Source organism: Galleria mellonella, unplaced genomic scaffold (assembly GCF_026898425.1).
Source record: "Galleria mellonella isolate WM207_F2 unplaced genomic scaffold, CSIRO_AGI_GalMel_v1 utg213, whole genome shotgun sequence".
NCBI classification, from domain to species: domain Eukaryota; kingdom Metazoa; phylum Arthropoda; class Insecta; order Lepidoptera; family Pyralidae; genus Galleria; species Galleria mellonella.
In genome coordinates, this window is record NW_026442039.1 from 2,622,007 (window position 1) to 2,649,776 (window position 27,770).

A 27,770-nucleotide genomic window follows, 5' to 3' on the forward strand; every position below is an offset into this window, starting at 1 on the left:
ATTACAAGTTTTTATGCAACTTGAAATGGCAAACAAATTATGACTCACCTGATATGACCATAGTCTATAAACATGAACTCCATAGAGTTACAGAATGCACTGTAACCTCCATTGTACCCCTTATGCATTGCTTCTCCTGTGGACTAAGATGATACGCCTCTATATCCCGTAATTTTGGGCGGAGAAGAGAACTAATTACCACTTATTTTCTATATTTTATAATAGCATATGTGTCCACACCATTCTGAGCGAAAAAGAGAGGAACACAGCGAACTGAGCAAAACATAAACAGGATCAACCGCAAACATTCTTCTTTCAATTTTAAGATGTTTTCAAGTTTTTCTTTTAAGTTTCAAAGTTGGCCACTATATGGCGGCGGTCTGATTGAAATGAAACGATTTGAACTTATTTTGCTAGAATGTAGGTATTGCCTTATCATGCTGTTTGAAGGATCCGAGTTTATAGGAAAATAACTATCACTTACCTATTTCCCCAATCCAGTTTCGCGACGAGCTTTAACCGCAGCGCTCTTGTTTGATCCTGGGTGAGTGTCCCAGCGAGGAGTGACCGCCGCCCGCTCAGCAACTCCCGCATCACTTTAGCAACGGCACTGAACCGATACGTCTCCCGTTCCTGTGATACAATAATTATATAATTACCACCTAAACGGATTGTTATGCATGAAAGGATAGTCCATAAAATGTGATAGCAGTATTTATCAACTAACTACTAGACTCGCAGAGATACTCAAATGCATTTTATCAACAATAAAATGTAATTTCGATAAGTGAATCTGTAAGTATACATAGATTCACATTCGAAAAATTAAATTAGAATAAAAAAAATAAATGAATGTCTATCAAGGGACGAGTTCTTTTATACCCTTAAAGTGGCAAAAAAGCATATAGTCCGTCTGATAATACCTAAACGGTCACTATAGTCTACGGATGCCTGTAACACTAGGGCAGTCACGTTCGCGTTGCTTCTCTAGTATTGCAGGCGTCCACAGACTATAAGCTTGTCGACGTTAAAGAAACTTCAATATTTATGCTCATTACACATCTACAATAATTACAAGTTACTTACTCGTATTTAAATATACATATATATATTTGTAGCATTAACTGATAAATAAGTGTAAATAAATTTAAAATTACAGAAAATAGATGGCTCCTGGAATTTTACCAAAATCGTCAAATGCCGACAAGCGTAAATTACAACACCATTTTTTTTTTGTGTGGCGAGTCTGCGATAGTAATAAAACATGTTACTCTAGTACATAATTATAATAATAACAAATTTTAACTCCGTTTACTTATTTACGCAACCTTTGGCGGGCAGGAGGGAAAGGGATTATTAGTAATGCGGACTACCAGTCCCATTGCTTGCAATACACCCTGTCAGGTCAGCCTCCACGTGGTCCCCCTTGGAAATCATCGTGCTGAATTCGAGGTGTATTCATCACAATAGGCTAAGTGACCTGCCTTTTCATTCTCACTTATCATTTCTTACTGAAGCCCCGTCAGTGTATACTGTTAACGCAGATTGAGTTACTATTCCACTATCATCCATTAAAAAAAACCCTTGGCGGGCTCTGAAACTCGAATGATATCTCGTGGGCCTGACAATTTGGATTTATTTACTCTTTATTGGACCACATAATTGTTTAACAGCGATTGAATAACAATCAATGTACAAGTTTAAATATAAAATTAATATATAGGTAGCACTTAACCCTTTGTTGTGTTAAGTGTTTTAAAACTTTAAATCGAATTACGCTGCTACGACGCTATGGTCTTTAGTAACTGGATCTCCTTATTAACAATATGCGATAAAATAGTTTTCTCGGAAGTACTTTCGTGGACTAGGCTCTGCTTACATTGCAAGCGAAAAAGGCCTCGAATGCAAAGGGTTAATTCGTGCGATTAAAACCACTAAATACAGTCCTTAAGAAATTAATACTAAAACTTGCTTACTGCCAAATTTTTTTTCTCCATTTCTATTTACACAATTGATATTTTTTTATCAATAAACATGAATATTTTTAACACTAAATACGCTACACCACACTAACAAACCTTACGACTTTCACTAGAGTATTGAGTTATTAAAATTATACTTAATTTATTATTAATTTAAATAATATTGTTTATGAAATACAGAATAAATATATTTTTTTCACATTTAATGCCTTGACACCTTGACTAACTAAAATCATACAACACAAATACTCAACACACACATTTGTCAAAGTATTTAAATACAGATAAATTTTATTTGATACCTAATACCCTTATCATTATCTGAGACAACAGTAGTATTAGGTATATACCAACACTAATTAATCATATTATAATGTTATTGTGAAAATATATGAAAATGATTGTTTGTTAGTCATAAGTATTTGATAAGCACATACCTACACACATTGTAGCTTACATGCTTATATTACTATCAATTTATATTTATACTCCGAGCTACGAGAATTGTCGAAGATCCCAGGCTTACAAGCAGTATCTTAGCTTAGGAAAGATTTTGACTCACTCTGTGGGTTCTACCGCTTGTACCAATTGTTCAATATGATGCCCACAACCACTTTGTACCATCGAAAGGCTCGCCATCGACGTGGAGTTGACCCTCATATCCTACAGCCTAAATGGTCGCGTACAACACGGTTTTTGGGATGTTCACCCACGAACACTCAGATTATGGAATGAGTTCCCTGCCGAAGTTTTTTCAAGAGACTACAGCATAGAGTTTTTCAAAAAGGGAGTAAAGAGGTTTCTGCAGGATCAGCAACGCACGCGCAATACCCTGGCAAATTCGTCTCTAGTTTCCTGTAAGCTCAACTTTTCCACAGACATTTTTGTTGTTGTAGTAGAAGTAAAAGTGTGATTTATTCCGGCAAATGAATGATTATAGTTTAGATAATTTCATTAAATTATAATTTTTAAGAAAGTCTATTTAATTATAATTAATTATAATTTTATATTAGTTTAAAACGAAAATTAAATTGGAGCTGTTTTTTAACAATGTTTGCACAACTACCTCCAACCGATATATATATATATATATATATATATATATATATATATATATATATATATATATATATATATATATATATATATATATATAAAATTCTATAGGTATTTATATTATTATTATATACTTATGACTATATATGTGTGAAATGAAAATATGTTTGTCTTAGCACCAACAGTTCAAACAATTATCATTAACTTTGGTGTGTGCGTATTATAGGATAGAGAACAACATAGGCTACTTTTTATCGCAGCCTCGCGGTACGAAATCTCGAATAAAAATTTGTAATTCATGATCTATTAATATAGGATCAAAATCCAGAAACTGTTATTACATTTTCCAAAGTAACACTTAACAAATTTTATCTAATTTAAATTCCAAATTGATAAAATTTTGGTAAAAAAGAAGCTGCGGACTACATCTAGTTTAGATAATACATTATCTGAAGCCCATAAAGATTCAGACATTTTTGTCTACCATTGTTCAAACACTGTTATCTTAACAGTTTATTTAAATAGGACTCGTAAAAATTTCTATAATATACTAAAAAAAGTGAGCCTCTATTAATAGTAATGACTCCTCACTCTCCGCGTACACCAGGGTGACCGACAACTTTTTGAGTCTGAAGAGTCAAAAGAAATTTACAAAATTTAAAAGTTTTTAAAGAGCCAATTATTTAGCGTTATTTATGCAAATACTATTTATTGTTGGTAAACAAAAATTGTGGCTCTTTAAAAACTTTGAAATTGTGTTATTCGTTGTTTCGTTAATCGTTTCAGAATGATTTTAATTTTTTTTTGTTTTTTTTTTTAAACTAAAGTGCTGCAACTTCACATCCAAAGAGCTGCATATGGTTCGCGAGCCGCAGTTTGCCGACCCCTGGCCTAAACTATCGGTTTACGCTGAAGGGGCATCAATGAGAGATGATAATTGAGTATAAAAGCAGGTCAGTTAGACTACTGTAGTTGACTGAGAATTAGCCACGATGATTTCCAAGGGGAACTGCGTGAGGGTTGACCGGATGGGATACATTGCTAGGCAATAGGGTTGTTAAAACTCATTACTAACAACCTCTTTGTCTCTAATGATTAATAGTTATATTGTCTATATTGGTATGAGGAAGATTCAAGTTATTCAGCAAGAGCCAGAATTCGAAATGAGGCACTACCACCAATCGATCAATAGAACGATATGTTCTCGAGTTACGACCTCGTACACACAAATGGAGTAAAAAAAGGTCCCAGCTAGATGGAGAGACAACCTCAAATGTGTTGTAGAGAACTAGTACATGCAGGTAACTTAAAACCATTCCTTATATTCCTCTGAAGGTGTCTGTTTAGTAATTTAGTAGGTAAAATGATTATGATAATAAAAAAAAATTTTAAACAGCTCCCAACAAGAGAAAACTTATAAAGTGCAAACGTAAATTAATATTTCGATATCAATTTGTGGTTAATAAAGTGGTATTAAAAATTGTTGTTAAAGTCAAGAGAAATTACTGCAATACTGACGAAATTTGTACCTATTAACAATTACAGAAAACAGATACAGAATCAGTTCAGTTCTGAGAATATATCGTGTAACATATAATAAAACACAGTTGATACCTACTGAAATATGATTCATATTTATTTGAAATGCAAATAGAAAGAACTATGTAAAACGTCGAAAACTAATATTAGGTACTTCTAGTCGTCAACAGAGTTCAATTATCTAATTTGTATTTTCAAACATTAAAAAAAAAATCGCTTCAAAATAGTCTTTTGTGTATAATCTGCTACACAGTGTAATGATCGTAAACAATGGAATACGTCTCTAGAACACATACATTGTATAGACATAATAGACCTATCATTTGAACCTATTCGGCCACTTACCGGACATTTTGAGGGGCCATATATAAAGTATAATCTTTAATTGTAGTCCGTTCGAGAAGAAATCTTTTGACGAAATCAGGAGTATTTCAAAGGAAATCGAGACAATTAGTTAATATCTATTATTTCCATTCATTTTATACTTATATTTAAAACATTCTCAAGAAAATGTAGTAATTCAAGACCGTTTGTAAGTTCTGCTTGTACCATTTTTGTACTGCAACATTTCTTTTGTAGTTACAAATTCGGTTTCACAAAAAAAAGCACAAATGAATCAAGAAATGAGACGTGATAGCCACATTGAATTTTAAACATTCGAATTTAGAACGCAAAATTGTGTGTTTACAAATAGATACTCTGTCGATTGCAAAAAGAAACGTCAAAATCTGATTACAATTAACATCGCGATAACGTAAAATACTTAGGACTTATTTAAAAATCACAAGTCAAGTTTATACCCACCACATAGAGCTTTTTCCACAGACGTGCCCATTCCCGCAAGACACATGCTATTTCCTGAACAAGAGGATCCTCTTTGAGCTCGCAAATAGCTGCGGTTCCGAAGCCTTTAATGGTACATGGCCGGATAGAGACCACACAAGCAGGGAAGATACCCCAAGCTGATCTGTTCTTTGTACTAAACCCTCGGTACCAGGCTGGAAAGTTTTAGACATTTATATTCATTGATGGATTATTTATCAGGACCTTAAAAATAATTTTTAATTTCTTTTTTAACAATTTTTAAAAATACTTTATTAATATATTAAAGATGTATTATAAAATCTTTATTATACATACTACATTAGATATTAAGAAGATGTAACATACAATTGCAGATTTATCCCACAGAGAGGTCTCTTACAGTCAACCTTTGAGAAGTACAAAGAAAACTATAGATGTCATAGTGGATGGGCTAATCAGAGTCATCTCTCGACCACTACCGTTGTGGTAAAAATAACACTTGACATGCTCGTAATTTATAAATATTTTTTAAGCACTTAATCTTATATATTATTAAAAATGGTTCATTCAAACTAGACGTCCATCACTTTGAATCAGTTGGTAACTTTTCCTGGATTCATATGAGATTCAATGTAATTAGGCCTTGTATTTTGATAGACAAAAAGCACGCTGAGAATTGTTCCTCATCTTACAGATTAACAGGGCAGACTCGCTGTATGTGCTAAAGCAAATTAAACTAAAGTGTCAATATGAAAGGGATAAGAACGTCATAATATATATGTATTTTCAATGCGAAATTCAAGGATGCAGTTACAGGAGGAGACAGAATAATCGATCAGTGATTAAATAGATCATATTCTATCTATAAGTGCCTTCTGATTCAACATACATTTTCGCAACCGTGACAATGTATCATACATTAATATGTCTAAAACACACATATCAATTTATTACACGTCTTATTTTTTATATTAATTAATACTTTAGGTATATTTATATTTAGTAAAGAAGTTCATATAAAATTACCTCCATTTTCTTCAAATATCTGCACTGTTTCTCCTATTTCAATGGGTAATCCAGACCGAACATCTCCTTTCCAATTGTAAACACCTGTAATTACAAATTGTTTAATTTAAATCAATTGTTATGACCCTATATGTAATGGCGGGTAAGGAAATGTAGTAAAGCGGTTTAATAGCCCTATTGCTAGCTATTGGAAACCATCATGGTTAATTCTTGTCGAAGTCATCATGGTGGGCCAACTGACCTGCATTCATTTTCACCTATAATTATCTACAGGTGCCTCGTCGGTGTATACCAATAGCGTGGGCGGGGTTACCATTCCATTTTTCACCCATTAATTAATTAATTTTTCACCCACCCTTTATGTAGTGATAAAATAAAAATTAAATATATCACCACTCATAAAATGCTTTTAATATGGATGATAATGAAATGGCATCCCCGCCTGCGCTATCGGTCTGCATTAGTTAGGTACAAGTGAGGAATGATAGGTAAGGATGACAGCAGTTCAACTCTGATGGTTGCAACTAACAGGGTTTCCAACAAGGTGTACTGTTAGCAATGGAGCCATTAGTCCGCGTTCTTAAGAATCCTACTGCCGCAGTCTGCTACCATATTAACCAGAAGATGGTAATAGTTAATTTAAAATTAGTTAATTGGGATATTATACATGTTTTTATACAATTTAGAAAGGCAAACAAGCTGACGACCCACCTGGATTATGTGAGAATAAATAAGAACACTTCTGATTTAAATATTCATATTTATTTGTATTAATTTTTTACATTACAAAGATTAGCAAATAAGTAACTTGATTGAAAATATTGTTTAGTGATGAAAAAATTTTTGTATGTCCAACAATTTAAAAATCTGTTACCAAAAATAGAATTAAATATGTCCCACAAAAAAAATGCACTTCAATTGTGAAAAAAGTTCAGTACTTTTTAAATCAAAATAAGTGATATTATGATTTAAAAATTACTGAATCGGTTATGATAAAATATCTATGGGACCAATCTGTGAGTATATCCTTTCAGAAAAAAAAAAGAATCCATATCGGTTTAGAACTGAAAGAGTTATGAAGTAACATAAGAAAAAAATACAACTCAATTAAGAACCTCCTTCTTTTTGAAGTTGGTTGACATATTTAGGAACTGCATAATGAAAAGAATTAGATATACAGAATGTTTCTCTTTTTACCACTTCTGTTATGAAATGTATTACGCTTATTGTATTAAATATTGCATTACTTAAATAATTTACAACAATACATATAATGCAACCACACCATATCACACACTGGATGCTCAGTCCAAAACATCCAAATAAGACAATTTAGAAGAGATTGTTTCCTAAATTGGCCCAACCTAGAATCAATCCTGAAATCTGATTTATACAAAGCAATGTATCTACCAACAGACCATAGTGATTGTCAATAATATATTTAAATATAACGTTACGAAATAACAACAAAGCAGGTATATAAATTAGCATATTATAAGATGCAAAAATTAATAAGTGAAAGTTGTTTGAAAAGATATTTGGATATTTTGTAAGAGTTTGTTTACATAATCTATTATAACATTATAATATCTCATTATAAATCTTTAAAGATATTTAGCCAATTTAAAAAAAAATATATCAAAACAATTTTAACAAAATTTTTTAAATGTATCTTTTTTGCTTCAACTTGTGAAATATGACTTATTCCAATTAAAGGCTTAAATTTATAATAGATTATCCTCATAAAAAATAGACCCAGTTGACAGTGGTAGAAGGCATAATATGTATGCGGGGTAAGCTGGTATGAAATAAGTTATTCCATGAATTTGCAAAGTGGCCATTACAGCTCCTAGTAATAACAATTTATTATGTATTAAGAAGCTTAACCAGAATTATTGTAATAGTTATTAAACTAGTTAGTTAGAATATTTGATGGTGGATTGGCAAACAATGGTATCATGTCAAACAACAATTAATAGTTATCAGACTAAATATCATAACAAATATTATGTTTACTTCTATAGAAATCATTACTTCTATAGGTCAAGAATATTGCTTAAACCAATGATGTGCAAAGTTTGATTTAAAATCATGCAAATTTATTAACAAAACTTTTTTTATACAACTTAGAATGGCAAACAAGCTGACGGCCCACCTGATGGAAAGTGGTAAGTGTCGCCTATAGACATGAGAAGTACCATGGATTACCTTGGTTCTATTTTCCTAAATTCTTATATAAGTTTTAATAATAATAAACAGAAAAATAAAACACATAGTAATAGTGGCATAAATTTCAATGTCACATTTAAAAATAATGATTTTGAGAACTGTAATCATAGAGTAGACAGAGGTATTAATAGATACAAGCTATAAAAATTTATGGTTTCTGTAAAATATATTTTTTATACAACTTAGAATGGTGAATAAGCTGACTTGATGTAGAAAGGTAACTATTAACTATAGAAATAAAGCACTATAGATGTAACAAAATAGATAGTGCATTTAGTTGCTCCTGTATTGTCAAGATCAAAATATTATGTTTTAGTAAACATACCCATAAAAACAAAGAAATTAATTACTTTTATGTTTTTATACTATTTTAGCAATTTATATATATCTTAATTTTTTTTTTTAATATAAGGCATGTATACTTTTTTTTTACTTGTTAGGCAAATGAAACATTAGGCAAGGACAAGAGCCCTAAATTTCAAGTGGTAGATTATGTAATAATTAATAAGTGATCTTCTTTTACTCTAATTTATTCTAAATATATTTGAAATTACTTATTATTTTTTTTTAATTTGATTATGATTTATAATTATAAAAATGACTCAATATGTAATATAAAATATAATAGGTATGTCAGGAAAATGATTATTGTTAATAATAATAATCTTTTATGTTATAAAGAAATTAATAGCAGGTAAGTGCTAACACAAATTTTAAAAATCTAGATTGTCACATATATGTTATCTACTATGTTAATCTAATTTTCTTTGTTACATTAACTACTTGAATAGGTGGTATAGATTTATTTTTAAATGAAACAAATTTAAATATGTTAAAGTATTTGCATTACTACCACTAGACCAGATTAATATAATAAATTTCATTATTTATGTATCAATGTTTACAAACTATGACATTCCAACAGAAAAATTAGTCATGTTTAATAAAACAGATAATACTTTGAAGTATATAATTTTTAAACGCCTGTAAATACGCAAATAGCTACATGTTTATATTATGCGAAAAGAAAGAAATTATAGAGTAGATATAACTTATTATTAGAATCTGCGATTTTGTCAATACTAACTACATTTACTATAAGTAAAGAAATCATTATTCGCTTAATATTCTTGACATGTTCTACAATTTCCGCTAAAATACTCAGGCAGGATGTCGCGTTATTAATTAAACTATGTTACTTACCGACAGCGAGTTTCGGAGATTTTAATGCAATCCACATGATTGAGTTGTGGAATTTTCGGCTTCCACTTATTTATTTATATAATTTTATGGAACCATTGCAATTCAAGATGTTTTATATGAAAAAATTAAGAACAAAAAGTGTAGATAATTATATCGGCTACACCAGATTGTTGACAGTCAGACAGATACAGTGTGACCATATTTAAATCGGTGCTGCAGTTGTTAGGCTAAAAACTACTAAATTATACTTTATGTCAAAAATATATTAATTAATTCTATATTTTGGATGAAATTATCGTAAATTAAAAATAATAAGTAAGATTAAAAATTGCTAAATCGATATACAGTGTCACTAAAAGAAGTAATTTATCTATTAAAATATTAAAGTTCACTCGAAACAATCATAGTATATTTTATTTCCAATCTGACAAATATATAATATTCACAAAAATTATTCTAGCAATGATACGTAATTACACTGTACTGCAAACAATGTTTTTTTTGCATCTTTATACAACTTTATACATTTCAATTATAGTAATTTTCGTCATATTAAATGTTATAAAACGCCGTTAATTTGCTATATCTGGAATATATAGTACGGAAGAAAATATATTTTTCTGCAGCTTATAATACAGGAAAGAAAAGTTGTCGAAGACCGGGAAAACGACGGATATCTTGAAAAATTTTGAAAAAATTTTAAAGTGGTTAGGAATGTGCATTATATCCTTTTTCACAGCCTCTAGACAAGGAACAAGCGAATTCGTAGATTGACTCGACATTACTAGCAAGTCTGTGAGTTGAAACGAGACATTCGGCGTTTCTATCTCATTCTATCTCACAAACTCACTAGGAGGGCCAGGATAGCAATGGATAAAGATTGCCAACATCTGTTTAAAGGTAATAGACAAAGAAGAAAATTTTTAAACCGACATTTTATTGAAACTCTATTCCAACATATTTAATCTTAATCTCTCTAATCTGTGATATTTAATTAAAACCCAATATATTTAAAGATAAATATAATGGATAAAAATAGAAACTTAGATTACTAATAATGAAGTTATATAAAATATGGCACTACGAACATATTGATAAAATTGGAATATTAGTCTATGCAACCATTTAAAAATTGTAACGTCATACAACAATATTTATATTATGCCTTTTCTTAAAAAATATTGATATATGTATATAAAAATGGGTATTATAATAGCACAAGTAATATATAATAGAGTTCAGTCTATTTAAATATTGGTTAATATGAGCACAGTAATAAAAATCAAATGTTATGGAGAAATAAATATATTCCTACTAAAATTTTATTCTAGTCTGTTTGGTTCCATAATTTCCTAGTACGTACTGGGATCGACTCATCTGTGATTAGAATTACAAGTTTAAGACTAATAACTTTAATCTATAAATCAACTATTCTATAAAGATAAAAATATGAAGTAGTCTCAATAGTGATTCTATGTTACTTTTTTTTAATCATAAATCCAAAATCCCAGATTAAACTCATTTCTAATGATTTATGATGTACGTCATTTCTATTATGGCAATTTATGAGAAATGGACGTGGCAGTTACAAACAAGTTGGAAATAATTTCGAAACTAAAATAAATAAATTATTGTAAAAGTATAATCGTATGTTAACATTTCAAGACGGTTGTATAGATTTATTTTCTAGTTTTAGTTCAGTGTCGCTCCTTAACACAAATAACACAGTGACATGACAGTGACAGCGACAATTACTTTATCTGTTTTTTTTTTTTTTACAACACAGGGGGCAAACGAGCATGCGGCTCACCTGATGGTAAGTGACTACCGCCGCCCGTAGTGGCGGATGACAATAATAATACTCAATGTTGCCAAATTAAATATTTTTTCGCCAATTTAGGGTACAAATTTCTGTTAAAGATATTTTAGAGATGAAATTCTTGGCGAAACAGATATGAGTTTGAAGAATTTTGGGTAAGTTTTTTCGGCAATTTTAGTAGTTGTAAAAAGTATACGGTACATGAAATATATTAATAAAGGTAACAAAACTAAATATGGCATAATGGCATAAGACAAGGAACCTAAAAGTAGAAACATACAGAAGTGCGGTGTGATTTTTATATGCTATGTTATTCATAGTAAAACATATGAATTTAAGGTTGGGCAAATCTAAAAGAAATTGTTTCGATTAGGAGAAAAGTTATCTGAGATATTGTTAAAAAAAAGTTGCATCTGGCAACCCAAACTACTGATGAAAATGAATGACAGCCAGTTCACAGAGAAAGTAATTCAAAGTAATTGCTACATAGTTTCTCTAATCTGTGAATACTTTACAAGTTACTTCATTTCTTGCTAATATTTGAGTTTTGTTTACTTGGTATTTGTTTATATTTATTGATAAACAATTTAAATTAATGTAAGAATTGATAGTGTTTGACTAAAAATTTGTTGGTTTTTGGTTTTATTTGGCTTTTAATAATTGAAGCTAAAGCATTAGTGTTTTTTAATATTTTTGTTCATTGTGGTGTTGGACGTTCATTAAAAAACTTGGTGCATTTTACTGCATATGCAGCAAAATTTGTGGGAAACACAAAAAAACTTTGTTAGAAATGTCGGACAATTTTATTCCACTGTCTCAAAGTACTCCCGTCCATGGAAAGTGGTCAGCCCAAAATCACAATCAAAGATATCAAAACAATCGACATCACAATGGTCAAAGACGCGGTGGTTACAATAACAGATGGAGCAATGGTTCTCAAAGGAATAACAGTTATGAGGTATGTATCGTGGTATTTTATCAATCAATGTACTTAGTTTTTTTTTAATGGATGATAATGGAATGACTGATTTTCTGTGTATTCACATATTGGTGACAGTTGTCACTTTTCATTAGGTCACTAGTTTGTTTGTAATTCTAAATTGTATAAAAAATAACATAAATGTATACAGAATCATATCATAGATTCATATTGGGACTTTTATTATACTGCAATGGGTGCTTGATTCCCCCATCATTATTGTACTGGATCTAGACACAAATGGTGAATGTTATCCTTATTAATATTATAAATGTGAAAGAGAACTTGTTTGTTTGTGGTGGTGTTTCACCTCATGGTGCCTTAACAGCTTAACCAGTCATTATGAAATTTGGTATACACATACTATATGGGACGAAGAAGGATGTAGGCTATTTTTGTCCTGGTCAATGAAGATGTCCTGGTCACATGGATGGAGTTGTGGGTAAAAGCTAGTATTTTTAATTGCCTATTGTCTATTTACCATTGAATTTTGTCTAAAGATATTCTTGTATACTATTATATATTTATATATAAATTATATATTTTATATATATTCCCAAAGAGGGTTGACATCAGGCTGGGGGCTGGTCGTAAAACTATAAGCCAAATCCTTTAGTAATATAGATAAAACCATATTATGCCGACCACAAATAATAATTGGGATTAGGGCAGGAAGATGATGATGATGATGATATGATGTCGTAATTTTCCTGCTCTTATCCCAATAATGAGGTCGATGGGGGGAAAGGGATTGTTAGTAATGGAGACTAAAAATCCCATTGCTAGCAATATGCCTAACCAGGTCGACCTTCATGCAGTTCCCCCTGGAAACTATCATGATTAATTTCTGATGAATTCATCATGATAGGCTAACTGGCTTGTTTTAATTCTCATCAATTACCCTTCACTGGTGCTCCGTCAGCATATCCCTTTAGCGCAGGCAGAATTACCAATCCGTTTTCATGCAACAAAAAAAAATTAATAATAATGGGGTTGGTGTAAAATGGTCTTATTCATATTACACAAGGTTCTGGATTTTGTTCTTATGACTAGTTGCCTGCCTGATATCAACCCCCCTTGGGTAGAGAGATTTCATTCTTAGTTATTATTTCTCACTGGTACCCTGCCAGAGTATACCGTTAGCATAGGCGGGGCATAATATTCCATTATCATCTATTAAATAAACCCTTGGATATATATGTATATATAAAATATTATATTATTTGTGCTACCATTGAGATGGCTGACCTGCCAGCTTATACTGTTAGCGCAACTAGGGTTACCATTATTATTATTATACTCACTAAAATATGCATTCTTGTAGCACTCAATCACTCTGGCCAGGATGACATCTACAGATTAACTTTTTTATGATCTGCTCACTTTGGTACACAACATACCTTCCTTCCAAGTCTTTCTAATAATAATCACACTATTTAACTACAATAGCACTTTTACTAATATTAACTTGCTTAATAAAGTTCATTTCACTACTTTTTGTCTGTGTGTGATTGTACAACTATTTATTACTTATATTGTAAATGACTTATGATGATTGATCTGAATCATCTGTATCAGACTTTTCATCGTTCATCTCATATTCTATTACTCTAGATTTTATTTTATTAGATGATTCTGTTTGTGGTGATATGTACAAGGATTGTTTTGTCCTCATCATTTCTCCTGAGTTCTTTTTTTATCATGGTATCTAGTGGCCCTGATACTCCAATGATGTCAGCCCATTATTGTAGAGATGGTATAACCACGTGACTCTCATCATCACTATCATATGTTGTGGTATCTAATTCTATTGTATGTTTTGGTATATGATCTCTACTGTTCACCATCCCCCTGCTATGCATCTGGTTGGTGTGTCTCAATAACAATCTTCCATTCCACCGCACTAAGTATCTGCATACCCCTATTTTCTTCTCCACTGTTCCTTGTAACCAATGACGTCCTTCATCATACCTACATATACTGATTGACCCAATTCCAATGAGCATATTTAATTTTTTTCACTTTTGTCATTTGCACTCAATTCCTTGATAGTTTTGTAAGATTTGTAAGACAGAAGACATTTATTATTATTACTGCTTTCTTCTCTGAGTGACTTACCACAGCGGAAACACTTTGATTTTTTGTCATAAGTACTCTGAGTAGATTCCTTCTAATTACCTAGTTGTACCATATTAATATTCATTGGTACAATTGTATCCTATATTGGAGTATTTGGACTACATGGTATAATAATATTTGCAGTTTCCTGTGATAATATGATGTCACAAATCTCTTAAAATGATAATTGTCTTTGTTTTAATAATTTCTTTCTAATATCTTTATCTAGTATACCACACATTGATCTGTCTCTTAAAGTACGATCTAAATTTATTTTTGATTTACCATTTTCTTCAAATCTTCTTAAATTTCACTAGCTTCTTGGCAAAAAGAAAACCTTTCAATGTAATTGCCAATACTCATGTGAAATGTCCAACTCATTAAATTTTATGTCTATTGTTTTTATTTATATGTTTAATTTAGTCAATAATCAGTTTATATCACATTTCCGCTATTTTTCTCGTTGCCTCTATTATATATTCACTAAAATATGTATTCTTGTAACAGTCAATCACTCTGGCCAGGATGACATCTACAGACTAACTTTTCTACCCACCTTAGTATACATCTAAGATCTACCCACATTAGTATACAACAATTACATTATCATCCATTAAAAAAATACCATTGAAATGGTGAACAAGCATACTGTTTGTTTGATAATAAGCAGTTATAATAGCCTATGAAGACTTGGAATAACTAAAAAAGCAAGAGAATGATGGCCTGCCAATGTTTGAGATATACTGCGCATACTAAGTGCTGCTCTATTATTTTCTAAATGTGTAGTTTAATGACAGTATTATTTTTCCAGAGTGGGAGTAACAGCAGTTATGGACAAGATAGCCGATCCAATATTGATGCTTACCTCCACCCTTCCATGTTACAAGATCCATGGAGCCAACTACGACAGAAAATGAAATGAGTGTGTGATATAAGCTATAAGTTATTACCAAATATGGCAGTGATATGTACATATACTACATTTTAGCGCTGCTTAGAAATGTTTTGATAATGGTTGTGCTAATTTTAATAAATATTGTCTAGGTTAAGCAAATATTTGTAGTTTTATTATATCACCATCATGAAATCCTCTTACTTAGACATTGTTTTAAGCTTAGGTATTAATAGAGTTTAGAAAACCCTTTACTCCTGCTTTCACTCATATTTTTTGTCAACGGAATACTATACAAAAGTAGTATTCTTGAGTACCTCTGTCCAGTTCGCGTTTATGTCGCATAGTAGTTTTTTCGGTTTGCAGGTAAGATATATAGTGTAATTACAAAGGATTTTTACAATAATTACAGATTCATAATACAGAGATAAAAATGGCTAAACATAAAACTACTAGGAATATCACAGTATTTTATGTGATTATCATTATCACTATCTGCTAAATATACGCCTTCCCCATAAGGGGAGGGTTGTCTGTAGTTGCTACGCTTAGGAGGCCGGTTGACTACTGCAGTTAGGCTTTTGGTGATTTTTTATGTAATTTAGAATGGCAAATAAGCTGACAGCCTACCTGATGGAAAGTGGTAACCGTCGCCTATAGATATGAGCAGAATCATAGATATAACAGAATATACTGTTTTTCCCATGCGCCATTCCTGAGGAGTCAGGTGTTATTACCCTGTACCCTGTGATGTTTTAAGAGGGACGCTGCTGCCTATCTCGCGATCATTAAGTTCCCTTAGTCGCCCCTGACGACACTCACGGGAAAGGAAGGGGTGGCCCATTCTATGCCGAGACCACACGGCAAATTTTTTGTGATATCCATGATCGATTATTACTGTTTATTAGGTGAGTCACTAGTAAAATATCACTATTTCGAGTTATATAATAAAATGTCATTTCTATAAAAAAAAAATAGTTTTCCAATAAGCTATGATAATTTTTAACAATTCCAAATTCAAAACTGGTATTGGACCCTTACATCAGACTGTCTCCCTTTGTGTGTTCTGTCATTCGTAACAACAAATTGACATGACGGTCACGTTTTATCTTAGCTCTCCATGGAACTCGTCCTTTCAATTCAGGACCTAGATTATTATATGCAGTGCAATATTAGAGGAGCGTCCAATCTTAAATATTGATGTAAAATAAGCTTCCTGTAACGATTTAGCCATGGGATCCAGAAAAAGATGATAAAATTTTTTACTACATATACCAAGCAAAACAATAAATCGTTTTCTCTATTCATTCGAACACTATCAAACTCGAACTTCTCAAGTAGCTACTTGTTCCTAAGGGCTGTTTGCGTTTCAAAAACTATGGAAGGAGTGCTAATTTAAAGGTTGCTACTGAAGCTATTTAATGTAACAATGGCGGAGCACCGGCAGGGTCGGTGACAACAACAACAACAGGAGGGGGGGGGGGGGTGAGAAGAGATTGTTAGTGATTGAGCTTAATAACCCCATTGCTAGTAATATACCCTATCAGGTCGAACTGCACGCGGTTCCCCCTGAAAACCATCGTGATTATTTCGTGATAATTTATTGTTAAATTTGTCACAATGGGTTAACTGACCTGTTTCATCCCCACCTATCATCCCTCACTGATGCCCCGCCAGTGTATATTGATAGCGCAGGCGGGGTTACTATTCCATTACCATTCATTAAAAAAAATACGGGATGGGAAGTTTATAATCACGCGTTACGTATACATAACGCGTGTTTCAAAACTTACCCCCTGATGTTTATTTATTTGTACTGTATTCCACCAGCTACAAAAATGAGGATAAATGAAGTAAACAATTTCGGAGACGTGGTATAAAAGGTGATTTATTGCTATGTAATCTTTTCCAGACAATTTAGTTAGAGGACGTTAGGAAGAAAACAGTTATTGTTTTCTTCAAAGTTTGGAACGTGACTTGAGACATTCCTGGTGTAGCAGCTGTTCATAGTTACAGTAATTATGTTGTATACTTATCTATTTGATTGTAGTTTGGCAAGGAAATTTAAATATATTATTTTTACGCGAAGTTCCATGTGGGAGAAGTAGAGGAAACAAAAAGTCACACTTTTATCCTTACGAACAACTTAAAAGTTGCTTAAGGTACAATGCGCAAGTTTCAGAGATTCTTCCCTCCTTCCTCAGATAGGACACAGTCTTTATGACCATAATAGATGAGTCTAGGTCTTCTCCGGTATCTATATCTACATTTATTGTTACGCCTGCTCCAAAAAAAAGTAATAATAATTCTCGCTAATCTTTATTAATAGTTCGCGTAAATTTTGAAAATTATTTAAAATTATAAGCGCAAGTAAGTATTCATTCTTCGATTCTCTCGCCAAATTCAAGCAGTCTAATGCGATCGTCATATACGCATACGGGAAAAGTGATGGGACAATTGATAGCAATATATTTTACTTGGTCGACCTCCGCGTGGTCTTCCTTCTAAATTATCGTAGTTAATTTCTAACGAATGTTTATGTACGGATGTCTATGAGTACATTATCAATTGTGAAATAAAAGTAACGAAATAAATATTGGTAATTAAATAAACTCAAATCCGGCTCTCTTGACTGAAATCATCAAACGATGATTAAATTTTTAAATAATGTAAAACAATAAAATTCTTATTATAAATGGTTTAAAAAGTAATTAAGATGCGTGTGTTATCAATTTAGTAATTTCTAATATCAATACTAAATACGTACGGAGTATTGTATCATGCCGTAATTTACTGAGGTATCTACATACGTAGACTTATTACACTTGTCCTTAGGAATGGTAATATAAATGTAGCCTTTTGATCAATTAAAAAATTCTAAGAAAAAATAACTCATAGATATAAATGGACTGTCTTGGAAATTATACTAATCCCACATATAAATACAAAACTCACTACCTATTCCAGTAATGTTGCATGTAGATATAAAGATAATAAATAAGGACAAAAATACAGTCCGTGCAAGCAGCATCTGGGTCATAAACTAGCCAGCGATAAATGAGCGAGGTGAAGGTTACCATATAAACGGCATCGCGTTGATGATAACACTGTAACAAGTTGTAGAGCGATCAAGGAAGATGAACGTCTGGATTCTTGTTTTGCTTATTGTTAATGTGACGCACTGTATGGGTGAGTACCACGAAATAAATAAAAACTAGTCATTATTTAGAAAAGTTTTTGTGTATTTACATTTAATTGTAATCTTAATGTACTTGAAATTGAGTTTTCTGTATCTTGTTTTAAGTATCATTATATGTTTGTTTATAATAATGGTGTGAAAATTAAATGGTAAATCCATTTGTGCTGTCGGTTTTAATAACAGGGTAGTGGTGAGGATGATATGTGGGAATGAATTCAGGTCAGTTGATTCATCATGATTAATTTACTAGGAATTAACTACGATAGTTTCCAAGGAGGACCACGTAAAGATCGACCTGGCAGGGTATATTACTAGTAATAAAGTCACACTCCATTACCTACTGACAATTCTTTCTCCCGGATAGAATTTTGTATTCTATTACTCTCTTATAATAATATGACATGAATTGTATGCCATGTGATTCCTAGTGAATTTGTTACGATTGACTAAATGACTTAATTTCATTCACTCCTATCACTTGGTAGTATCATCCGATCAAGCAAGGCGTTTATATTCCCCTTTCATTCATATAACAAAAAATAAAGGTCGACATTTGACACAGTATACTTAAGTATGACTCTCGTTCATTAAAAATAAAGATAGACATTTGATACAGTAAACTCAAGTATGGAAAATTATTCACATGCTATTTTCTTTTTTAGGAGAATGCCCATCCGGAGAATACAATCCCGGACCAAACTGTACCTTCGAAGAGATTTGCGGTTTACCAAGTTCACATACGTACCGAAGACACTATTGCGATTGCTGGTGCAATCCAGGCACCAGAAGAGACACTATAACTAATGCTTGTGTAGAAAAATGTCCTATTTACTCTCCTTATCATTTATGGAATAAAGTGTAACATTTTAGCGGAAACAAATGATTATTATCACATTTCTATATTACTATTGAATCTAGGTAACAAAATGAGGATATGTACGACATAAATTCTATAACTGTATCCACCGGATATCAACAAGTGCAACTCCATGAAGGATTGTGTTACGGTAAATATTATATATGTATTATTTTTAATGAATTAATGAAAAAGCAACGCCATTTTCGCTAATGATATACGCTGGCAGTGTATCAGTAAGGGATGATAATGATATATATAGTTTCAAGGATCCTGTGGAGGTCGATCTGTTGGACTTTGTTGCTAGCGATGGGACCTATAACCCCTATTGAAAATACCTTAAACGAAACATCACGTTTGTTTCTACTTATTAATATCATGATAATTCATGCCACGAGTAATAATGATCATATGTTATCAAATTAAGTTAGACTAATAATTTAAACAGTACTTACGTTAGTTACTAGTGTAATTAATTTAATAATTACCTACAAACTATGAATTATTATTTTTTTCTAAGCATTTTGGTTAATATGCTTGAAATAGAAAAATTATTACAGTATGTTTTTAAAGTATTTTTACGGTTACCACTTTTCATTAGAGGCGTCATCAGACTGTTTGTGATATCAAGTTGTAAAAAGCATTGTTATGAACTTTTGCTTAAGATTTTAATCTTAGATACTTACCCCTTTATTCATAAAAACTAAAACAAGCTAAAAAAATTAACTATTAGAACAGTGTTTGTAATTGAGAAATTAGTGCAAAGGAAAAAAAAAAAACATTTCAATAGCTAAAATAGATTTCTTCATAACGTTTGACGTTTTTATATATGAAGAGGATTAGTTGCATGTGAACAATTTTTGCCAGTGTATTTTGTCTTTTTTATTGTATTAATTTTCATTATTTTTATTTGATCTGTCTTACTATTAGATATTATAAAGGTTAATGTATAAATGAGGCAATAATCGTGACAGTGGTCGGCTAATAAAAATGTTACTGGTAATACCATAAAGTTTAAAATTATGAGTAATATTATTATTATGTAAAGTATTTTAGCTTGGAATAATCATTTACCAAGAATTCCGCGCCGTCCATAATTGATTTCTAAGTGAAATAAGTGAACAAATAATGTTATTACTCAAGTATATATCATGTATAGAAACAATAAGCATTCTTAATGTGTCTCATAGCACATAGTGATGTGGAAATAACAAAAATACCTAATAGGATGCGCATAAAATATGTTCTCACGACGTTATTGTTTTTCTTAGATGTACTTACGATTAAAAGATGACTAATTTGTTTTGTATTATTGTTTTATACCTACATGATTGATATCGTTATGTTACAGTAAAATCCTGATAAAATTACAATTTAATGGAGTTTTTGCATAAGTTTACTTAAATAAAATCTATTTCGATAGATTGATTAACTTTAAATTATAAGTTTTCCGTATTCACTATGGTTTTTTTTTTATTTATAATTCACTTATATACCATATCATATCATTGTCTACTGCTGAACATAGGCCTTCTCCTATTGGAGGGGTTTTGTCAGTAGTTGTCACGCTTGGCAGGTGGATTGGTAACCGCAGTAAGGCTTTGGTGATGTTTTAAGAGGGTCGCTGCTGCTGATCCCTCGGCCATTAGAACCTAAACCTTAGTCGCCTCTTACGACACCCACGGGGAAGCGGTGGCCCATTTTATTTCTGAACTGGGCGGAGCTGGGTTGGCTGTACTAGCCACGACTCATACGCACAACGGCCCAAATGAGAGGCTAAACCCGGAAAAGAGAGTCCAATTTACATTACATTACATCTATGCCTGAACTATACGACAAATTCAGGTAGGAAAGGATTATTAGTAATGCAGGCTACTAATCTCATTGCCAGCAGTATACTCTGTCAGGTCAACCTCCATGTGGTCTCTCTTGGTAACCATTGTGCTGAATTCCAAGTGTATTCATTACGATGGGCTAACTGACCTGCTCTTTCAGTTTCATCTATCATCCCTCACTGGTGCCCCGCCAGTGTATGCCGATAGCGCGAGCGGAGTAACCATTCTATTATCATCCATTAAAAAAATACACAACAAACTTACTTATCAACATTTATTTATAACCAGCAATCAGACCTGACTTTGCATGGGTGGATAGATAAAAGGATGAATTAGTATTTAATATTTAGCTGTGGTGGGGAAATTTTTGATAATTTGTATTTCACTATTGTAAATTTTGTAGTGAATGCAGGGATACTTACGACTGTTCCTTATGGTAGTTTTTGGGGGAGGTCTATGTCCAGCAGTGCACGGCTATTATGGCAGTGATTATGGTTGTAATTATGGTAATAATGACAATATTATCATACATATAATAATCCCTATTTCAATTTTATTATTAAAGTTATTATAAAAATAAATTTAACTGGAAATAAACTCTCATCAAATTTGACGTTTTAATGTAAAAATACTTCCTACACATTATGAACGAAAGCAGCGGCATCCAAAACTTTTCCAGTTCACGACGATCTTACACCTTCAGAAGCTTGTCATGACGCCCTAGTTTAAATATACCTAATTATACACAGTACAATGATAAAAAAATTCTAAATAATTATAATGACAGTTAAGGAATAGTCATTAAAACAACCATATTCTAAGGCTGAATATAGGTAAGTACCTGTGCCTATTATACATTAGAATCGATAAATCATTACTCAATAATTATATTACTTACAGCATACAAGTAACAATAAACATAGACATACACAAAAAAGAGATAAAAGAATACATATATAAAAATAAAAGCAAAATACATAAAAGAAATAACACATTTTTTTCCTTTCGTGCGTGTGCCATAGTAACACAAAATGGTCACAACTCAATTTGTTGCTTTTAAAGAGCAAAACATTAATATTCTGTTGTGGTCAAAAACGCCTTTATGTAAACCTAATTGGTATTGTTTATTGCAATTATGAGTAAGTTTAGTTTCTAGAATAGAGAAATCATGAGTGTGTCGCATCTTTCTCGCTACTCTTCACGGCGCGTTTCGCCATTTCACGGCGCTGCGGAGCACACTTTAGGAACCTCTAGGTTAATATTAGTTTTAGTTTATCTGACTGCACGTGCACTGTAAATTAACATTTTATGAAAACGGACCTCTTTATTTGCAAAATATCTTATATCGTTATCTTATTTCATCTTATAGAGATGTGGCTGCAAGATACTTACCTGGGTATGATAGTCAAGGTTTTTTAATGGGTGATAATGGAATGGTAACCCCGCCTGCGCTATCGGTATACGCTAGCGGGGCACCAGTGATAGATGATAAGTGACGATGAAAGCAGGTCAGTTAGCCCACCATGATGAATTCGATAAGAATTAACCATGATGGGTTTCAGGAGGAACCGAGTGGAGGTCAACCCGAGAGGGTATATTGCTAGCAATGGTGCTATTAGACCTCATAACTAACAATCTTTTTCCCCCCTGATAGTCAAGGTTAGGTAAATATTGAATTTTTCTTACTTCTTTTTTTGGAAATATCATATTTTGTTATGTATTATACACATAAACGATAAGTAAGCTGAAGTGGCAATGGATCGGTAACATAGCTCGAAGAACCGACGACCAACGGGGAAGAAAGGTTCTTCACTGGCGATCTCGTACGGCTAACCGCAGCGAGGAACGATCTTCCACTAGATGGAGTGACGATCTCAAATGCGTTCTAAGGAGTCAGTGGATGCAGGTTGCTCAAGACAATTCCTTATGGCAGTTTTCTTGAACACTGTACCATTTAAAGTAAAGAAATCCATTACCACAGTAGAGGAGACTGTTCAAAAATTGTCTGCATATATACATACATATATTTCATTCTTGGTTGTAGCTTAAAGTGTGGGACATACAAGAGAAAGTAGAGAGAGAGAGAGAGAGAGAGAGAGAGAGAGAGAGAGAGAGAGAGAGAAAGAGAGAGAGAGAGAGAGTTGCAGGATGAGAGAGAGAACAAAATGTGTGTATGTATGAGTGCCAAATATTAGGTCTATAATTTTTATGGTGCTTTTAATGCCTATTGACGGTACTAAATCGGCCGCCATAGCTTGTTTGCAATTGTACATTAGTGGAGTCGAGAAGTAAGCAATTTTACAAAGTTCTATAAAAACAGTGATATAAAGAAATATTATATTTACATTTTCATTCTAAAGATAAAATTTAAAAATGTTCCAAATTTAAATAAAGAAGCAGTTATTGTATTCTAGGAAAGACATGATTCACACATTATCATTTCTCGACTCCAGTCAAATGATGTGAATTAAAAAAACATCCTGGTTTAGACTTTATATTTATTTTATATAGTATATATTTGGTTGAATTGTTCTAATTTAATTACAGCTTTTATCCTATGTGTATTTTCGATATTTTATAATATGGCTATGACTTACATTTCCTCTAATTCTTTAAAATAGGAGATCAGAATGCACCAACTGTTCTGACATACTTACTTCTTATTATTCACTGGTTCCTCTTTAGTTTACACCGATAGCGCAGGCGACATTATCATTCAATTATCATTTCATTAAAAAAAATGGGCTCACTCGTGCGGCGTCACGGGTATTGTATAGTTCTACAATATTCTTTCTTTCATCATTTTGTATACAGTATACGCAGATATGATAACTAGATAATTGTTATGCATTCGGGTGAAATATCATCAATGGGATTTCCATACAGATCTATGCGGTCAACTATTTACCTTCACGCTGCATTTACATTGCATTTTTAATATTTATCATATGTAATAAATTATGTAAGTAATTATAATTTATGTTAATGAATCGATATGTATACAGGTGAGTGGGTTTTCCAAAGATTTATATTATAAAGACTTTTGTTATTATTCTTACTAATATTGTAGATAGATAGCATGGACTGTGTAAAAGGTGATATGGCTAGAATGGGAGTGAATACGGAAATGACTGCGAATAGAGAAGGTTGGAAGAGAAAAACATATTACCACGACCCCAAATAATAAGTGGGATAAGGGTAGGAAGATGATGATGATTGTAAATGTGAATAATTATATTATAGCAGCTCACGTCACAGCTGCTCACGATTGAGGGGTTCAAATTGATTCTGAAACTAGTCGAGGTTTCTCGATCCAATTACACGTAAGTTAAACCGGTAGTTATTACATTAACATTATAAATCCGTTTTTGTTTGTTTGTTACCTTATAGCGCCTTAACGCCTTAACTAATCACTATGTATTTTGGTACATATGTAATGTACAAGATAGAGAAGGCCATATGCTTATGTTTATTGGTCTGTGAACATATCCCAGTCACGCAGATGAAGTTGAGAATAATAACTAATAATTAATATTTTAAGATTATATTTCACGAAAATAAAAAGAAATTAATGATGAGAAAAATTTTAAATTACAAATAAATTTTACTCACTTGTGTATTTTTCCTTTGACTCTTACAATTGAATTGAAAATTTGAATTGTAAAAACAACTTTACTAGGTGCATATATACTTACCGACTAACGTTGAGGATAAATAGTGAGGAATCATAATTTTTATTATTATTTAAATCATTAACTAACTGCTATGCACTGCTCTGAGCTTTCCCCATAAGGGGAGTTTTGCCAGTAGTTGCCACACTTGGCAGGCAGGTTGGCAACCGCAGTTTGGATTTTGGTTATGTTTTAAGAGGAACGTTACTGGCAATCTCTCGGTCATAAGTTCCCTTTGTCACCTCGTCCGATATTCACGAGAAAGGAAGGGGTGGCCTATTCTATGCTAGGACACACTGTATGTTAATTTAGGACTTAGCATTCAGGGTACTCTATATGTTGATGTTTTACTGAACTAGGTGTTAATTTGCGGAAGTAAAAAAAATTCTAATTAAATAACCATTTATATGTTGATTCGTACGGGCAAATTCACGGAATACAGATAGTATAATAATAAATTAACATCAAATAATGCGCTTATCAAAATGTCTACATAGCGCAACAGGAGGAATGGCTAACAAAAATGGAGCGTAGTAACAGCTGCATTTGTATTTAATTGCTTTTCAATATTAATTCAATATTGATTATCCATGCAAGGCAATCAATACGTAATGTTATTTTAATTGTCCAATCACTAGAGTATGTACTATGGCTTTAGTGTCGTGTTACTCGTTAGTATTAGATAATAGTTATGTCATCGACCTATTGTTGCTAGCGAGCACTTCTGGCGGGAAATTACTATTTAAACCAATCATAAATATAAATAATCCAAATAAAATATCTTTCTACATAATACGAGTAGATAGTTATCTGGTTTAATCATAATAATTAAGAAAATATGTGGACCATACATATAAGTTATATACAATATATATACATATATATAACTCACGATAGTTATTATCTACTATTATAAGTCATACTGTATTGTAATAATTTAAAATTATAGCAGCGCTAAAATTTATATTGTAATAATATAAATTTTAGCGCTGCTCGAGTAGTTTCAAACTTAATAGAAGCTATTGTGTACCGCTGTCGTGACAGCAGGCGCGCAGCGAACAGCGCGCTGGTCGCGCGATGCTGTTCGCGATACAGCCGTGAATCGCGCTCATGAATAAAGACTCCTATTGAGTTCGGAACTAGTCGGGAATTCCTGAATTTAAAACGCAAGTAAAGCCAATATAAATAATAACAATATTTAAATCGCTTGGAAACATTTTTTAGAAAGATATAGATCTTATATTGTCAGAATGATGAAAAAAGTTCTAAACAACGCATTGGATATGCATTATTAGAGTAATACTTATTCCATAGTCTCTGTAGAGGCCTTCGAGTATAGCAAAGTGTGTAAAAAATAATGCCTTGACACTTGAAGGCGCCACCTTGTCATCAGTAGTAATATTATTACAGCTATATATTTTACGAGTGGTCAAAGGTCAAATTCAGTGTGTTACCATTTCTTTGTATCGCAATTATTTTGGAAGAAGCATCAGAAAGAACAAAGAACAATACACCAGGAATTGTTCAATATTATAACTTTCTACCATTGTACGGCTTGCCATCGACAGAGAGTTCATCCTCATATCCTAGAGCCTAAATGGTCATGTACAACATGGTTTCAGAGATTTTTGTCCCCGAACACTCACGTTATGGAATGAGCCTGCCGAGGTTTTTCTAAGAGACTACAGCATGGGGTTATTCAAAAGGGAGGCAAAGAGGTTTCTTCAGGGTCGAAAACGCGCGTAATACCCCTAGTATTACAGACGTTCATAGGTTGCGGTAACCGCCTACCATCTAGTGGGCCGTATGCTTGTTTGCCACCTCAATAGTATAAAAAACCTGTACAACAGAAAACTTAATGAAAGTGTAAACAGGTTTGTTAATATTATTACAAAAACACTTTAAATTAAATTAGTAATAAATCAAATAATAAGTAAATTAACGGAATATTTATTTATGCTACTATTGGACATAAGCAGATTCTTGGTTGGGTCAGTTATTCGTTTGTTTATATTTTCATTAAGTTCTATTGAAACTGACTGTATCAATAAATTTTTACGACTAGCGTGGAATTAGTAGGCCTTATCTTACTATTATAGGGGTAACCAATGCCCCATAGTAGAACGTTAAAGGATTGTTAAGGTTTAAGGTTATAGTAAAAGGACCTGTTCGAAGGGATTTAGAAATAAAAATTACGGGACGGTAAATCCTTACTAATGTTATTAAAGTGGAAGTGAATTTGTTTGTTCAATTGTTATCAAATTTAACGACAATTATTGGGTCCGTTAAGGTGTCAAGAGAAAATAAACGAAACTACTTTTATTATTTATAACTAACGACGCGCTTTGGCTTTACGCGGGTGCAAGATCTAGATAACAGCATTAAATGTAAGGATAAAAACTGGATTATTTCATATTATTTCATATTTTATATTTCCTTTATTAATCATGTAAAAAACTTCATTATTTTTGACACGTCATAAATTACAATATTAATTTAATATGAATAAAAGGTAATACTATCTCTAAGTTACCGCATTTTTGAAGGTGATAGTAAATTTTC

General features: G+C 32.2%; 2 protein-coding genes across 7 annotated transcripts in view; one reads left to right on the plus strand and one right to left on the minus strand.

Moving 5' to 3' along the window:
• LOC113511893 (dedicator of cytokinesis protein 3) overlaps positions 1-10,048 on the minus strand; it is an 85,849-nt gene extending 75,801 nt beyond the window's left edge. For 5 of the 6 annotated variants that reach the window (XR_008252804.1, XM_052894570.1, XM_052894568.1 and 2 more), the window contains exons 1-4: positions 9,840-10,047; positions 6,408-6,491; positions 5,382-5,575; positions 485-633 (exon numbers count right to left, since the gene is read on the minus strand). Coding sequence is in view for 5 of the 6 variants with exons in the window: in XM_052894570.1 (XP_052750530.1) it covers positions 485-633; positions 5,382-5,575; positions 6,408-6,491; positions 9,840-9,876 (464 nt within the window). In the remaining variant the exon portion in view is untranslated. Of the gene's footprint in view, positions 1-484; positions 634-5,381; positions 5,576-6,407; positions 6,492-9,839 lie in introns of all 6 variants that reach the window. The other variant, XM_052894569.1, reaches the window with a different exon arrangement.
• Positions 10,049-12,117: 2,069 nt separating this feature from the next.
• Positions 12,118-15,809, plus strand: LOC128200606 (uncharacterized). The gene is made up of 2 exons (XM_052894557.1): positions 12,118-12,616; positions 15,567-15,809. The coding sequence occupies exons 1-2, from the start codon at positions 12,449-12,451 to the stop codon at positions 15,675-15,677; spliced, it is 279 nt and encodes a 92-aa protein (XP_052750517.1). The 5' UTR covers positions 12,118-12,448; the 3' UTR covers positions 15,678-15,809.
• Positions 15,810-27,770: the final 11,961 nt, after the last annotated feature.

What these genes read in the sequence shown, in the direction of transcription:
- LOC128200606 (XM_052894557.1), top strand. Translation starts at nt 12,449, where the DNA reads ATGTCGGACAATTTTATTCCACTGTCTCAAAGTACTCCCGTCCATGGA. An exon ending in AAAGGAATAACAGTTATGAG is followed by an intron (nt 12,617 to 15,566) that starts GTATGTATCGTG and finishes TTATTTTTCCAG; the next exon opens with AGTGGGAGTAACAGCAGTTA.